This window comes from Scyliorhinus canicula, chromosome 14 (assembly GCF_902713615.1).
Source record: "Scyliorhinus canicula chromosome 14, sScyCan1.1, whole genome shotgun sequence".
Classification (NCBI taxonomy): Eukaryota; Metazoa; Chordata; class Chondrichthyes; order Carcharhiniformes; family Scyliorhinidae; genus Scyliorhinus; species Scyliorhinus canicula.
The window spans coordinates 77,039,086-77,052,993 of record NC_052159.1 but is presented as its reverse complement, the minus strand read 5'-3'; the positions used below and the strand labels follow the sequence as shown (position 1 = coordinate 77,052,993).

The window sequence follows — 13,908 nt, the reverse complement described above, 5'->3', positions numbered from 1 at the left end:
AAATTGCCCCTTAATTGGGAAGAAAAAGAATTGGGTATTCTAAATTTAAAAACAAAAAAAAAGAAATTCAATGGCCTGATGTACATGATTTTTTTATGTGCGATAGGACTTGTAAAATAATAAGTAGGTTCATAGCCATAGAAAAACACGAAAAATATCACATTGTCTAAGAGGTTGACAAGGTCAAATGTAATAATGAAAATTAGAGAGACTTAGTGACACGTGGATTGTGCATTTTCCCTTTCTTCTCTGGTGCAAAGGTATGAATCATAAGAACTAGGAGCAGGAGTAGGCCATCTGGCCCCTCGAGCCTGCTCCACCATTCAATGGAATGGTGAAATACAGGTACTGTGTAAAAAAAAAGTCAATGAGATCATGGCTGATCTTTTGTGGACTCAGCTCCACTTTCCGGCCCGAGCACCATAACCCTTAATCCCTTTATTCTTCAAAAAACTATCTATCTTTACCTTAAAAACATTTAATGAAGGAGCCTCAACTGATTCACTGGGCAAGGAATTCCATAGATTCAAAGCCCTTTGGGTGAAGAAGTTCTTCCTAAACTCAGTCCTAAATCTACTTCCCCTTATTTTGAGGCTATGCCCCCTAGTTCTGCTGTCACCTGCCAGTGGAAACAACCTGCCCGCATCTATCCTATCTAATCCCTTCATAATTTTATATGTTTCTATAAGATCTCCCGCATCCTTCTAAATTCCAACGAGTACAGTCCCAGTCTACTCAACCGCTCCTCGTAATCCAACCCCTTCAGCTCTGGGATTAACCTCGTGAATCTCCTCTGCACACCCTCCAGTGCCAGTATGTCCTTTCTCAAGTAAGGAGACCAAAGGTGGGCAGCACGGTAGCATGGTGGTTAGCATAAATGCTTCACAGCTCCAGGGGTCCCAGGTTCGGTTCCCGGCTGGGTCACTGTCTGTGCGGAGTCTGCACGTCCTCCCCGTGTGTGCGTGGGTTTCCTCCGGGTGCTCCGGTTTCCTCCCACAGTCCAAAGATGTGCGGGTTAGGTGGATTGGCCATGCTAAATTGCCCGTAGTGTCCTTAAAAGTAAGGTTAAGGGGGGGGGGGGGTTGTTGGGTAACGGGTATAGGGTGGATACGTGGGGTTGAGTAGGGTGATCATTGCTCGGCACAACATCGAGGGCCGAAGGGCCTGTTCTGTGCTGTACTGTTCTATGTTCTATGTTCTAAAACTGAGCACAATACTCCAGGTGTGGCCTCACTAACACCTTATACAATTGCAGCATAATCCTGATTAATGGGATTATATAAACTTCTTCCCGCTGTTAGATTGCTGCCACTAGATTGCATGGAACAACATCCTCAATCTCTTCTTAGTGGCTCTGGGTCCATTGCACAAAACTGTCCAAAAGTTGTGCCAACTGATATTCTCACTCCAGGTGGGATTTTACTGTCCTGCATCCATCCCCTGGCCTGAATGGCATTGGGGAGCCTGCCCAAAATCAGCTGCCCCCAACAATGTAATGCTGGAAGCCCCTTTCTCAAGAGGAAGTCCCACATTAAAGAGCTGCTGGCCAATCAGATGTCCGCAAGCTCGGCTGTCCCAGCAATGCCAGCCAGTAGCGGTCTCACCAAACCATGGAGCCCAGTTAAGTTGGATGTCTAAGAGAGGCAAGGGTGTGATTGTGTTCAAGAGGCCTGGGGAGGGGGGGGGGGGGGGGGGGGGTGAGAGATGGCCTAGAAGCGGAGGGCTCCTCTTATTGGTCCAGTGAGCCCACAATGAGGTTTCAATACCCCTCTCCCCCCCACCCCCCTTCCCCCCTCCCACCTTTTGCCCAATACCACCCCTACACAGCTAAGCTGCTAAGCTTCCCTTATGGCATGGATGATGAGGTGGGGTGAATTCCTTAAGTGTTCACTATTTGAGCACTCAAGGGCCTTAACAGGCTATTGGGCGAGGACGTGCCTGACGCCTTCCAGCCATGATGCACCCCCACCCACAAATTTGGTTGGAGGCAAGCCAATAGGTGACAGGAAGATCATTTGCTGGGTTTTATATTCCCACCTCCCCCACATTCAAACACCAGCAGAGTGGGGGTGTAAAATCAGCACATAAAGACCATGATTGTTCTTCAGACGAAGAATGACCCAGAATGTAACAGTTTGACCATTGCTCTTCACGGAACAAAGTGATGGACATTTTCATAGAATTGTCCAGTGTGAGTAATACAAATGTGGCACACTGCCAAACCCCATTTTTACCAAAAAACAGGGTACTTGCTCTCTGAAATTAGAAACATTAGAAACTTGTCACACAGCCAGCAGGTGTTACCTTCAGGAAAATTTAAGTGACTTTTCAACTGGTTCCTGCCTGTTCTGCTCTTCAACCAGCCGCTGGTTGTACATCAAAGTGGGCTATCTGCGTTTTACCTACTCTGTGAGGGATGCTTGGCCACAAATAACTGTTCACAGAGTTGAAAACCTCACTGTGGAGAACGAAAAGCACAAAACTTGTTCTTCTCATTCGTGGTTTGTGATATTTCTCATGCACTCTGGAAAAATTGTGGCCAAATGCTCACATTTCTTTTTCATGTATTATTTGCTAATGTCTTTCTACCTTTATTGTTCACAGGCTTTGCAAGAGGAGATAAAATTCCAGTAGTAAGATGAAGCTGAACTATGTCAGCAGCCGCAATGCTGGCTACAAATCAATCATGAGGATAGGTCTGACCCACCCTCCATCCCATTCAATCTCATGAAAGTGCATCTCATGGTGGCCGTGGAAGGCAGACTCTTCCAGAAGTGGTTTCCTGCTACCCCTGACCTATCCTATTACTCTCATCTGGGACAAAACTTGATGTTTACAGCCAAAAGGTTTATGGGCTATCAGAAGCATTTGGTAAGTTTCCGTAATCTATAGATACGTTTTGTGATGATGACAAAGCTGATGGTTGTGGTGTACAAAGAGTATCTGTAGGTTGATCCTCAGATGTGATGACAATGAATCAACTTTAGGTCGCAGATTTTATCAGCCTGTTGATTTTCCACTATCCCCTTATTCTTTGCCATTCCCTCTCTCGGACCCAATAGCCATCACCAAAGTTTACCTCTTGGAAAATTCCTGAGATTCTCTTCAGACGTGGTTGGCAAATGTCCACTCTCAATAGTCAAGAGGGCAGAGAGAGTGGTGCAGGTGAATGCATTTTCCCAGTTTTCCCTTTCCTGAGGAATTGCATTCTGTCACTTGATGCAAGTCTGATCACTAAAGTGAGGTCAAGAACACAACATTAGTTAAAGGGTACACCGAGGTGTCACCAACTATTTCCAGTGGCTCGTTACTTGTTCTAGCTCTCTGCATTGTACTTTCTTTACCTGACGATTCTCTCGTGGGAAGTTGAGGCTAATTGACAAACGAGGAAAAGTCAAATCAGCTGTCCCAATTCCCTTCTGCAGCGCATAAGCTGGAGCATTATGCTAGTTTTCTCCTTTAAAATATTGTAAAAAACAAATACCTTGATGAAAAGCGCTCTATTTTACATTGAAAGACGTGTGGTATGTTTCATGAAAATACCAATCATAATTGAAGTATTCTCAGTAGATTTTGAAAGTATGCTCAGAATGTAGGGTTGATGGGTATAATTGAACACTATTTTCTTGTCACATCAATGAGGCATTACCTCCAATAGGCAACACAATCAAAATCTCTTTGAAAGCAGAATAACAGATTCTGTGAGAAGTAGCGAACTTTTTTGATGATGGTTTTATTAAAAATGTGTTCACCTCAATGGTTTCTGTGGTGATTATATTGAAATGAAACCCACTGATTGTAATTTATCATACATTGTCATTTTTTTGAATGTTGATTATTAAAATCAACTCTGTCACTTCTTTCAACACTCATGTTGTCTCTAATTTTAATAATTGCACCTTAAAGCAGCTGGTGAAGTGACAACAAGCGACATCTTCAGCAGTCAATCAATTCATATTTGTCGAGAAGCAAAAATCATCCAAAATTGAATCGTAAAGTATTCCAGTCCAAGCAGGAAGTGAACTTTTAACTTGACAATAAGTTTATCAAGTGAAGTTGACTATTATTCCATGAACCTGAAAAGAAGTGATTAGCGATAGTATGGATCAAAATCGTTGATAGAAATTGCTTCTTTCTGAGAAACCATTGACGCTGCCAAGAATTCGTATCTGATATAGTTCCAAATCATAATTTTTCAATTCGGTGTCACAAATAGGGTGAGATTCTCCAATCTGAAGGCAGAGTGTTGATGCCATCGTAAAAACTGGAGAGTTTAACGATGGCGTCATCGAACCGCTATGTGTAGCGATCCTCTGCCCTAAAGGAGGCCAGCAGGGCACTGGAGCGACCCATGCTGCTCCAGCTGCCGATAACAGCGTCAAATGGGCACCAGCGGGTCTGCGCATGCATGCTGTGACCGGCGTGAATGCGCCGCAGGCGCACTGCGACCAGCCCGGAGCACGGTAACCTCCTTCTCCCGCGCCGGTCCCCCGGCGCAACATGGCATAGGGCTACAAAAACTGGCACGGAGCAAAAGAGGCCCCCACCATGAGAGGCCAGCCCGCCAATCGGTAGGCCCCGATCACGGACCAGGCCACGGTGGAGGGTGCCCCCCACCGGGTCGGACCCTCCCTCCCTCCCCCCCCCAACCAGGCCGCCCCAGACAGGATGGATGCCAAGGTCCCGCTAGGTAAAACCAGATGTGAACGTCGCCGGCGGAGCATGGGCTTTTATTGGGCGGCCTCTCGGCCCATCCCGGGCGGAGAATCGGCAGGCTGCCCCCGACCAGTGGCACGCCGGCCGCGCCGCGCCAATGGCACCAATTCTCCGCTCCCCAGAGAATCAGCAGACCGTCGTCAGGGCGGCGTCGCATGATTCACGCCCGGCCGGCAATCCTCCGACCCGGCGTGGGCTGAGAGAATCCCGCCCGTAATTGTTAATTGAAAATTCAACACTCACATTCTTGCCCAATCCATTCCACCATTAAAAACTATGTTATTTTGTCTTATACGGGTGGCACGGTAGCACAGTGGTTAGCACTGTTGCTTCACAGCTCCAGGGTTCCAGGTTTGAATCCCTTGGGTCACTGTCTGTGCAGAGTCTGCACATTCTGCCTGTGGCTGGGTGGGTTTTCTCCAGGTGCTCCGGTTTCTTTCCACAGTCCAAAGATGTGCAGGTTAGGTGGATTGGCCATGTTAAATTGCCCTTAGTGTCCAAAAAGGTTAGATGGGGTTATGGAGATGGGGTGGAGGGGCGGGCTTAAGTGGGGTGCTCTTTCCAAGGGCTGGTGCTGCCTTGATGGGCCAAATTGCCTCCTTCTGCACTGTAGGTTCTGCGAAAAAAGATTAACCATTGAAAGTATGAGGTTTTTTATTGACTTCCATTGTATAATAACTAATTCCAACAGTTATTTATTGCATGCTTGTTTGAATTGGATCTCATGAGTTTGTACCCAGATTTTTCCAGCTTATTCCTTCCTGCATTCTAGACTTGGTATTAATCGTAAAGTTTTTCCCAGGGAAGGGATTGAGAACCAACTGTATTTCTTCACCACTCTGAAATGAATTGCTAACTTGGCAAACTACACCCAAGAACGGGTGAAACCGTTACCTGTTTTAAATTTAGGTTCTATAAAAATAAAAAGCCATTAGCACTGCTGTGTCAATGCTCATTAATCCCAATAAGGCCCCCTTCACAGCAGAAAAATAACAGAGCGTAAACCCTCTTTATATAAAGATTTCCATATTATTACCGAAGCAGCGTTAATGAATGGTCAGCAAAAGGGAACACAGCAATGAAATCTTGATGTATTACACTGAGTTGTTGTGAGCAGAATAAAAAAGCTTTGAGTTCTAAATATACTGAATGCTTTTAATAAAAGCATTAACTTTCTTGGAGCAATTGGCAAAATTTAAATTGTCCAATTGCAGCCAAACCACCATCCTTGGGGGTTAAAAACTCCTCAATGATGTGAAGTGAGTACCTCGTATTCTCACCAACATGGTACTTTACAAATTCAGTCTCTTCCAGAGGCCAATTTGTTCATTATTATGCAGACATACATGCCACTGGTGTCTTGAAAACGGCTGCTAAATCTTGCTTGAAGTGTGTCCATTAACAAGCATTTGTGAGACGTGACACTTTCATACTTCTGGTCCTCCTTCTTGGGAGACCTAGTTATCAGTTCAATGTAGTATCCAATCCCACCTTCAAAATGCATTGCTGATGTTTAATCAGGTTCATTTAAAAAGAAACTTGATTTAGAATAGATTGGCAAAGATAGCTCTTTCCAGAATATGCTGTCATCGTTTGACCTATTTTGAATTTTCTCCTTGCAGTGTCGGTGGGTTATGAATATGAATCATGTCCTGATCTGATACTCTGGGAGAAGCGTACTGCTGTTCTGCAAGGCTATGAGTTAGATGCATCTAATCTGGGTGGATGGACCTTAGACAAACATCATGCCCTCAACATACAAAGTAGTAAGTATACAGTACAGCAATCATTACAGTAACACCAGAAGAATTTACTTGATTGAAACTATATATCAAAATAAAAAGGAAAAAACTGTGGATTTCATAAATCTGAAATGCAAAATGATAATGCCAGCAATACGCAACAGAAATATCAGCATTGGAAAAGAGAAAAGACAGATATATGATTTGTCTGTGGAATAGGGGCCACATTAACTTGTTTTTTCTCTTCACATATTATGGGGGCCAACTGTATTTTCAACAATTGTTTTTTTCCACCACAGCAAAAGATTGGATTTCTTGACGTGGTTTCCACACACCCCTCCCAAAAGTTTTAGGAATTTGAACACCCATTGGGGGGGGGGGAGAAATGTGACAGAATTTATTCCACCAGCTGACTTTTGCTTTTCACGGAAAACTTTCAAAATTAATGGTCCATCATCCCCAATGGAATTGATTCTAGAGCAAGAGGGAAGAGAATGACTGTGCAGGATTGCTGGACACGATTCACTGTGTAACAGCAGATGGTGCAACCATTTCCCCTTCCCCTGCATCCAAGGCAGAAGGCCTAGCAGAAATAATAATGCCACTGGAAGCCCACCAAAATAAAATTTAAACGAGCCTGACCCTGCTCTACTGCAAAATCTAGGCCATTAACTTCCAATCTTTTCATCAAACACTTATGTTGGCTTACAAAGCTTAAAAAAAAGAAAATGGTGAAAAAAGTGACATATAACTCCTGGGACCCCAGCGAGATTTGGGGGAACTCCCAAATATATGCTGGGGAATCCCTCTTGGAAGCTCCCAGGTAAGCATGTGCACTGCAATTTCCCAGAAAGGTTACTTCCACTGGACAATTGCACTGCGTGGGGAATCATCTGACAAAGTGATTTAAATCGCTAACGTTGGATGATTCCACCATTGTTACGCTAAGAATTACCCTGAAAATGTGAGAAGAAATAAAACCTCTTCTAACTTCAGAGTAACTATGTTAAACACCCAGACCAATCCTTGCCCCTCGTACAGGATTGATCACTAACACCCCCACCTCTCTGACCCAAATTGGCTGGAAACCCCCCCCCCCCCCCCATTAACCGAACTTGACTACCCCATCTGACCCAGCTGGACATGCCTCCACTCCCATCTAACCCCATGAATTTTGTGAAAGAAATGTAGACATTTAAAACCTTGGAATCATAGTTTTTTATAGTATTGCCTATTTCCTAATAGAGGTGAACAGTTTCATTCTGCCAATATTGCACTTATTTGATGCACTTTGTTCCATGTTTAAGAACTTGATTAAAGCTTCAACTGTTGTGAAATATCACCTGTAAGCATGATTTGGCTGATGCTTAAATATCCATGTCAATGAAGATAATTTATCCTCGACTTTACATCCCTACTAATGGCCAAATAAACAAGCCAGAAATGGACAGCCAGTCACATTTGAAAGAAGCAAGATCAATATCTTTAAAATGAAAGGTGCTTGTGACATTTGCCTGTCATTTTTTTCTCATGTTGTCTGGCCTTTTGGCCCTATAAAGAATTTCCTATTTCAGTTTTTTTCTTTTCCACCAAATTGCTTTTTATATTAAAATCTGCAATGTTTGTCAGGAAATTCCCATTTGAACATTACTATGAGTTCTCGCCATTCAAATAGAAAATAATCAATGACGCCCATGCATAGGCACTAATCAGAGTGAAGTGATATAATAACAGATGAGTTATTGTTAATAATGTTTGACGTAGGTTCAACGCATGTCGCATTCATCCTAAAATTGTATTTGTTGTCTCATATTTCATAAAGTAGAAATATTAGCAATCATTTATTGTGTTGCAGGTATTTTACACAAGGGAAATGGCGAAAATAATTTTATATCCCAGCAGCCACCTGTGATTGGAAGCATTATCGGAAATGGCCGAAGACGGAGCGTTTCCTGTCCAAGCTGCAACGGTCTTGCATCTGGTAACAAGCTCCTTGCGCCAATTGCCTTGACGTGCGGGTCAGATGGAAGCATATACGTTGGTGATTTTAATTTTGTTCGGAGGATCTTCCCCTCAGGCAATGTTATAAATATACTGGAGTTAAGGTATGATAACTTTGGGTGCTGATCAAATTCATGTCAGTTCTGCGATGTTCAGTCACAAAAATGTGGTTTAAAATTAACAAAACAATATCTGAATTAAGATTGTGGTTGAATGAATAAAGAGCTTTGTAGAATGATTACATTTCTTTTCGACTAGCTTCCCAAATTAGTCATTGTGAGCCGGACAATTAGGAGGAAAGAAAAAATTAGAGCACTTGGCTCACAAAAGATATGGGGCTGGATTCTTCGCTTTCGGGATTCTCTGTTTCACCGCCAAGGCACCCATGCCCGTGGACTTTCCGATGGCATAGGACCAACCACAATGGGAAACCCCATTGGCCGGATGGTGGGACGGAGAATCAAGCTTCTGCCGGTTGTCCACCGCATCAGGAAACTGGTGCAGCGGGACGGAGAATCCACTCATGGAGATGGAGTTAGGAACACATACTCAGCCACCTATTTGTTTTTGGAATGAAGTACAATATGGAGAAACCTGAAGAGACTAAGATACATCAAAAATGAAAACCAATTTCCTTAGAAATTGTATTAAGATCTAATGCCAAGTTCCAGTTTTTAATGCTTTATTTGCATCTTGCCTAAGTTCTTCTGTGTAACATTTTTTTTTAAAAATCCAATTCCATGAGAGCTTTCCATTATTCACTGACCAAAAGTAACAGACAATTTGTTTCTTGGAGTCAAAACTTTGCCTGGACGCAGAGGTGCATTTTGGTGCATGAATAGCCACACCTGTATTTTTTTTTTGAGGAAATCTGTTTTCCTCTGCACTTTGAACTTTTCATCATTTTTCTCTGTGTGCTGAGATTTCCCAGTGTACAAAACATACACCTGCCCCCACTGAGATCGAGTTCCCCATTTTAAATATGGGGGTGGGGGGGAGGGCGGAAATCAGATTTTCTCCCACAAGCCTTTTTATTCTGACAGTGCGGGTTTTTGGAAGCCAATAAAAAACATGCCAGTTTTAAAGGTATGTGAAGAAAATGGAAAGCCTGATGAGGAGTCGGTAATATTTTGAAAGGTAAGTGGGTAACTATTCGGTGTTGCTTTGTAATGTAGATAGGAGTTTAATGCAGTGAATCATCATGGGAATAGTTGAGTTGACCCTAAAATTGACCAGCATTGTGTAATTTTGCACATGCATTACAGTACTTGTCCAATGGAGAAAGTGCCATATTGCAGTCAAAAATGTTACATCAGGCCTGCCTAATCCGAGCGGTTCACGCCGGCGCCAACCACACCTGGTCGCTGCTGGCGTGTACAGGGCGCGACTGCTGCGTGTGGGGCCTGTGGGGGGGCGGAGGGAGGATTGAGCACCGGGGGGTGCTCAGGAGGGGTCTGGCCCGCGATCGGTGCCCACCGATCGTCGGGCCAGTGTCTCTGAAAGAAGCACTCTTTTCCCTCCGCCGCCCCGCAAGATCAATCCTCCATGTCTTGCGGGGCGGCGGAGGGGAGGACGGCAACCGCGCATGTGCGGGTTGGCGCCAGCCAACCTGCGCATGCGCAGGTGACGTCATTTAGGAGCCGCCGGCCCCGTCATTCAGGCGGCGCCGCTTTGACGCGGGTGCCAAGGCCCGGCGCCCGAGATTGACCCGCCGCCGCTTCTAGCCCCCTGGGGGTGGGAGAATAGGGGGCGAGGAGCGGCCTCCGACGCAGGAGTGAAACACTCCGGTTTTCACTCCGGCGTCGGCACTTTGGGTGCGATTCTCCGCTCCCCACGCCGGGTGGGAGAATCGCAGGAGGGCCGGGCGACTCATTTCACGGCGACCGTCGATTCTCCGACCCGGATGGGTCGAGCGGCCTGCCGTTCCCAACCGGTTCACGAGGGCGGCACCCACACCTGGTCGCTGTCGTCATGAACATGGGCGCCAAAGGCCCGTTTGAAGCTTGTGGGGGGCGGAGAGGGGAGTGAGCACCACGACCGTGCTCGGGAGGGGACTGGCCCGTGATTGATGCCCACCGATCGTCGGGCCGGCGTCTCAAAGCTACACACTCTTTCCCCTCCGCCGCCCTGCAATATCAAGCCGCCACATCTTGCGGGGCAGCAGAGGGGAAGACGGCCACCGTGCATGCACGGCTTTGAGCCGTCAGCCCTCGTGACGTCAGCCGCGCATGCGCAGGTTGGCCGGCCAACCTGCGCATGCGCGGCTGACGTCACTTAGGCACGCCGGCCGCGACATTCTCGGCGCGCCGCCTTGACACAAGCGTCAAGGCCCGGCCGCCGAGAATAACAGAGTACCACTCCTAGCCCCCCGGGTGAGGCTGAATACGGTGAGAGGAGCGGCCTCCGAGGCCGTCGTCTAACTCGGCCGAGTTCACGACGGCCTTCCCGATTTTTCCCGGGAGCGGAGAATTCCGCCCTTTGTCTCTCTTTGGGAGAATCGCGCCCCTTATCTTTTGTGCTGTTTTGTTACATGGCCTGGTAGTTCTGGGTGATCATAAAAACTCTACTTTGACACATGAAAAAATCTAACCACCTTCCATTGATTGACAGGCATTCTACCTTCTGTTTTTTCCATCTCGGAAAGTACTAAATTGTTTTGGACAGCTCTGGCCATTAAGAATACTTGACTGAGTTTCAAGTGCAAATAGGTTTCAGTAGGTGTTCCATTCATCTGAAAATTAATAACAGTTTGGTGCAGTTTTTAGTAAAAAGTTCCACCATTACTTAAAGCTATTGTCGAACTGTTGTTTTCTCATTGAACATTTTTTGTTGCAGTCTCACTTCTACTTAGTTGTCAACATATTTTAGCTGTGAGATTGGTGCTCAAGGGCTTTGATATTCTTTCCCATCCCTTTGGCAAGCTGGTTCTCACCTGTTCACCCCAGCACATCCCAGTTCAAGTTTGTTGGGTCACCTCTGTAATGCACCTGTGACAATGTGAATGAATCATTAACATCAGTCTATCCCCATACAATTAGAAGCTGTAGCACATCAGCATAATTGGAAGGCATGGCTATCCAAGGCCCTATCCTCTGGACCTACCCATTTCATCTTTAGACTCTTGCTCGAAAGGAAAAAACTGTAAAAATGGAGAAATACGAATAGTGGCACAAACTAGTCTTGTATAACTTAAACTGGAACACCAGTGGGGAAATAAGAATACTAATGCAAACTGTTTTTCCTATTGAGGAAGGGAACCAATCTGATATTTGTTTAAAATAAAATGCCATTTTCCAGGGGGGTCAGCGTCTTCCCTGGACTGAACGACCTTCAGTCATTCTCCTGGAAGTTTATCTAGCTGAACAATCTCTGGGTAGCCTGAGCTTTGAATGGATACCATTTGTGTCACTGCTGAGTTACCCACCTCAGGTGGAGGAAGGGATCCACACTTTGTTACTGTAGCCCAAGCTAAAATATATTTTTAAAGTACCATTTTAGAACATTCTGGGTATCCTAATGTTATTATCCGTACCTCCAAGGCCCTTAGCAATACTGGATGAATAAATGTGGGCTACAGGGTTACAAATGAAGATGAATGCATCAGATGACATTTTTTATATTAGGATGTGCCATTTACAGGTGAGAATATGATCTGTCAATCAAAACTTTTGACAAGGACAAAAGTTGTCAGGGATCCAGATTATCTAGTTTCCCAAAAATGACAAGAAATCCAGTCTTTTAGAATTAGACAATGCAAATTTAGTTAAAATTCAGTAAATAAAATGCAGAATGATCTTTTTGATTTTGTGGAAATTAGGTGCTCGAAATGTCTGTGAAACCTGCTGCTTTTAGTCTATTTCACATTACACTTGAATGATGTTTGTATCTTTCTTACTGCAGGTCAGCGATTGATATTAAACTAATTATAAAAAAATTTAAAAGACTACATTCTAATTACATCGACCTTCACTAATCAGGCAATTTCCAACAGCAAAATAAAGCCAAATTCAATTAATTGCATAACTGGATCAGGGTGACGAAGAGATATTTAAACATTAAATATCTCATGACACTGCAAGTTAGTTAAGCATTGTTGTAATTGGTACTCAGTAATGACCAACATTAAATGGCTCCACTGTTTGCATTGGATTGGGTTAGGATAGATGATATCAATCCTATTCCAGCAAGACTGCCCACATCGTATCAGCATAATTGTTCTTAACCCCACATATTTCTTTGTAACACCTGTCATTACTTTTATCAATTAGTGCTCAGTGTCAGAGAAGTTTTTAAGGCTGGACCCATTCCATTTTGGCATTACATTGAAAACACACGAGTGAATTGCATTAAGACTTTTATGTTACAAAACAGACACTTGATTATAGGTCTGAACAGATTATTAAGGGTTAAGGGAATTAAGGGAAAATTCTGTAGCACAATGAATAAGAAAAGGCTCTTATGCCTTTACTTTGGACTTAATCCAAGCATATCCCAGTCAAAGTCAAAGAAAGGTAGTGAGCGACATGACTCTACAATTGCTGGAACTATTCTATTGTTCTTGTCAGATCTTAGTGTTTAGACTCTGTCTTGTTGGAAGTGGAGTGTGATCCGCGCTGGGTGCAAATCCGAGTGGGCCGGTTAGATTGTGGGAGAGTCGAAAATCGGGAAGCTCACCAAATGCCGTTCGGTTTCCGATCGAACTTCCCGCTCCCATTGGCCAGATCAGGGACCCGCCACAATGTGGCGAGAAACCAATATTCACCAATTATGGCCAATCTCCACGCCATTAACGGGAAGAAGCCCCTATCTAACAGCAGAAAAGGTGGTGGCAGCAGTGTCGGCAGAGACTCGAGGCGGCAGCCCATGTCCCAGGGGGATGGTGACGATCCGGCATGCCCAGAGGGCCAGGAATGCTCTCATCCTCGCATACACCACAGAGGACATGGCTTTATCCGTCATCTCACCCCTTCTCCCCCAACAGCCCACCACTCTCCACCCAATCCACCCCCCGCCCATCTCCCCCCACCCCCAAGCACTGTTCCACTCTCTCAGGGTTTGTGTTACATCAGGGTGATGGGCCTGTGTCGGCATTGTCAGCGGGTCAATGTGCAAGGCAGGAGGGTGATGATAACTCACTGTGAGCTGAGCTCTGGTGCTCCTCACTCTATGCCATAGTCTTACTCATATCTGTGTGCTGACAGCGCGCTCATACCAATCACCTGCCGTGATATGCCTTGGGATGGGTTATGGCAGTGGGGCGGACCCACGAACACCGTGCCCAGGGGGCTGAGGTTGGGGGAGGACAGAGGATGAACAGGGCTGGGGAGGGTGCAGGCTGGTCCACAGTGGGTAATAACATGAAAGAGGCGTCACACATCTCGGGTGTAACGTATTTTAATGGTATACAATTGTGACCCTAATTGTCCCTCGCTACTCATGGTGCCGCCCT

General features: G+C 45.2%; 1 protein-coding gene across 1 annotated transcript in view; it reads left to right on the top strand.

Annotated features, from left to right (window-relative positions):
• tenm4 (teneurin transmembrane protein 4) overlaps positions 1 to 13,908 on the top strand; it is an 851,752-nt gene that overhangs the window by 759,818 nt on the left and 78,026 nt on the right. The window contains 8 exon segments of the mRNA XM_038818655.1: positions 895 to 908; positions 1,932 to 1,934; positions 2,639 to 2,705; positions 2,708 to 2,805; positions 2,807 to 2,827; positions 2,829 to 2,871; positions 6,339 to 6,482; positions 8,314 to 8,563. Coding sequence (XP_038674583.1) covers positions 895 to 908; positions 1,932 to 1,934; positions 2,639 to 2,705; positions 2,708 to 2,805; positions 2,807 to 2,827; positions 2,829 to 2,871; positions 6,339 to 6,482; positions 8,314 to 8,563 — 640 coding nt within the window.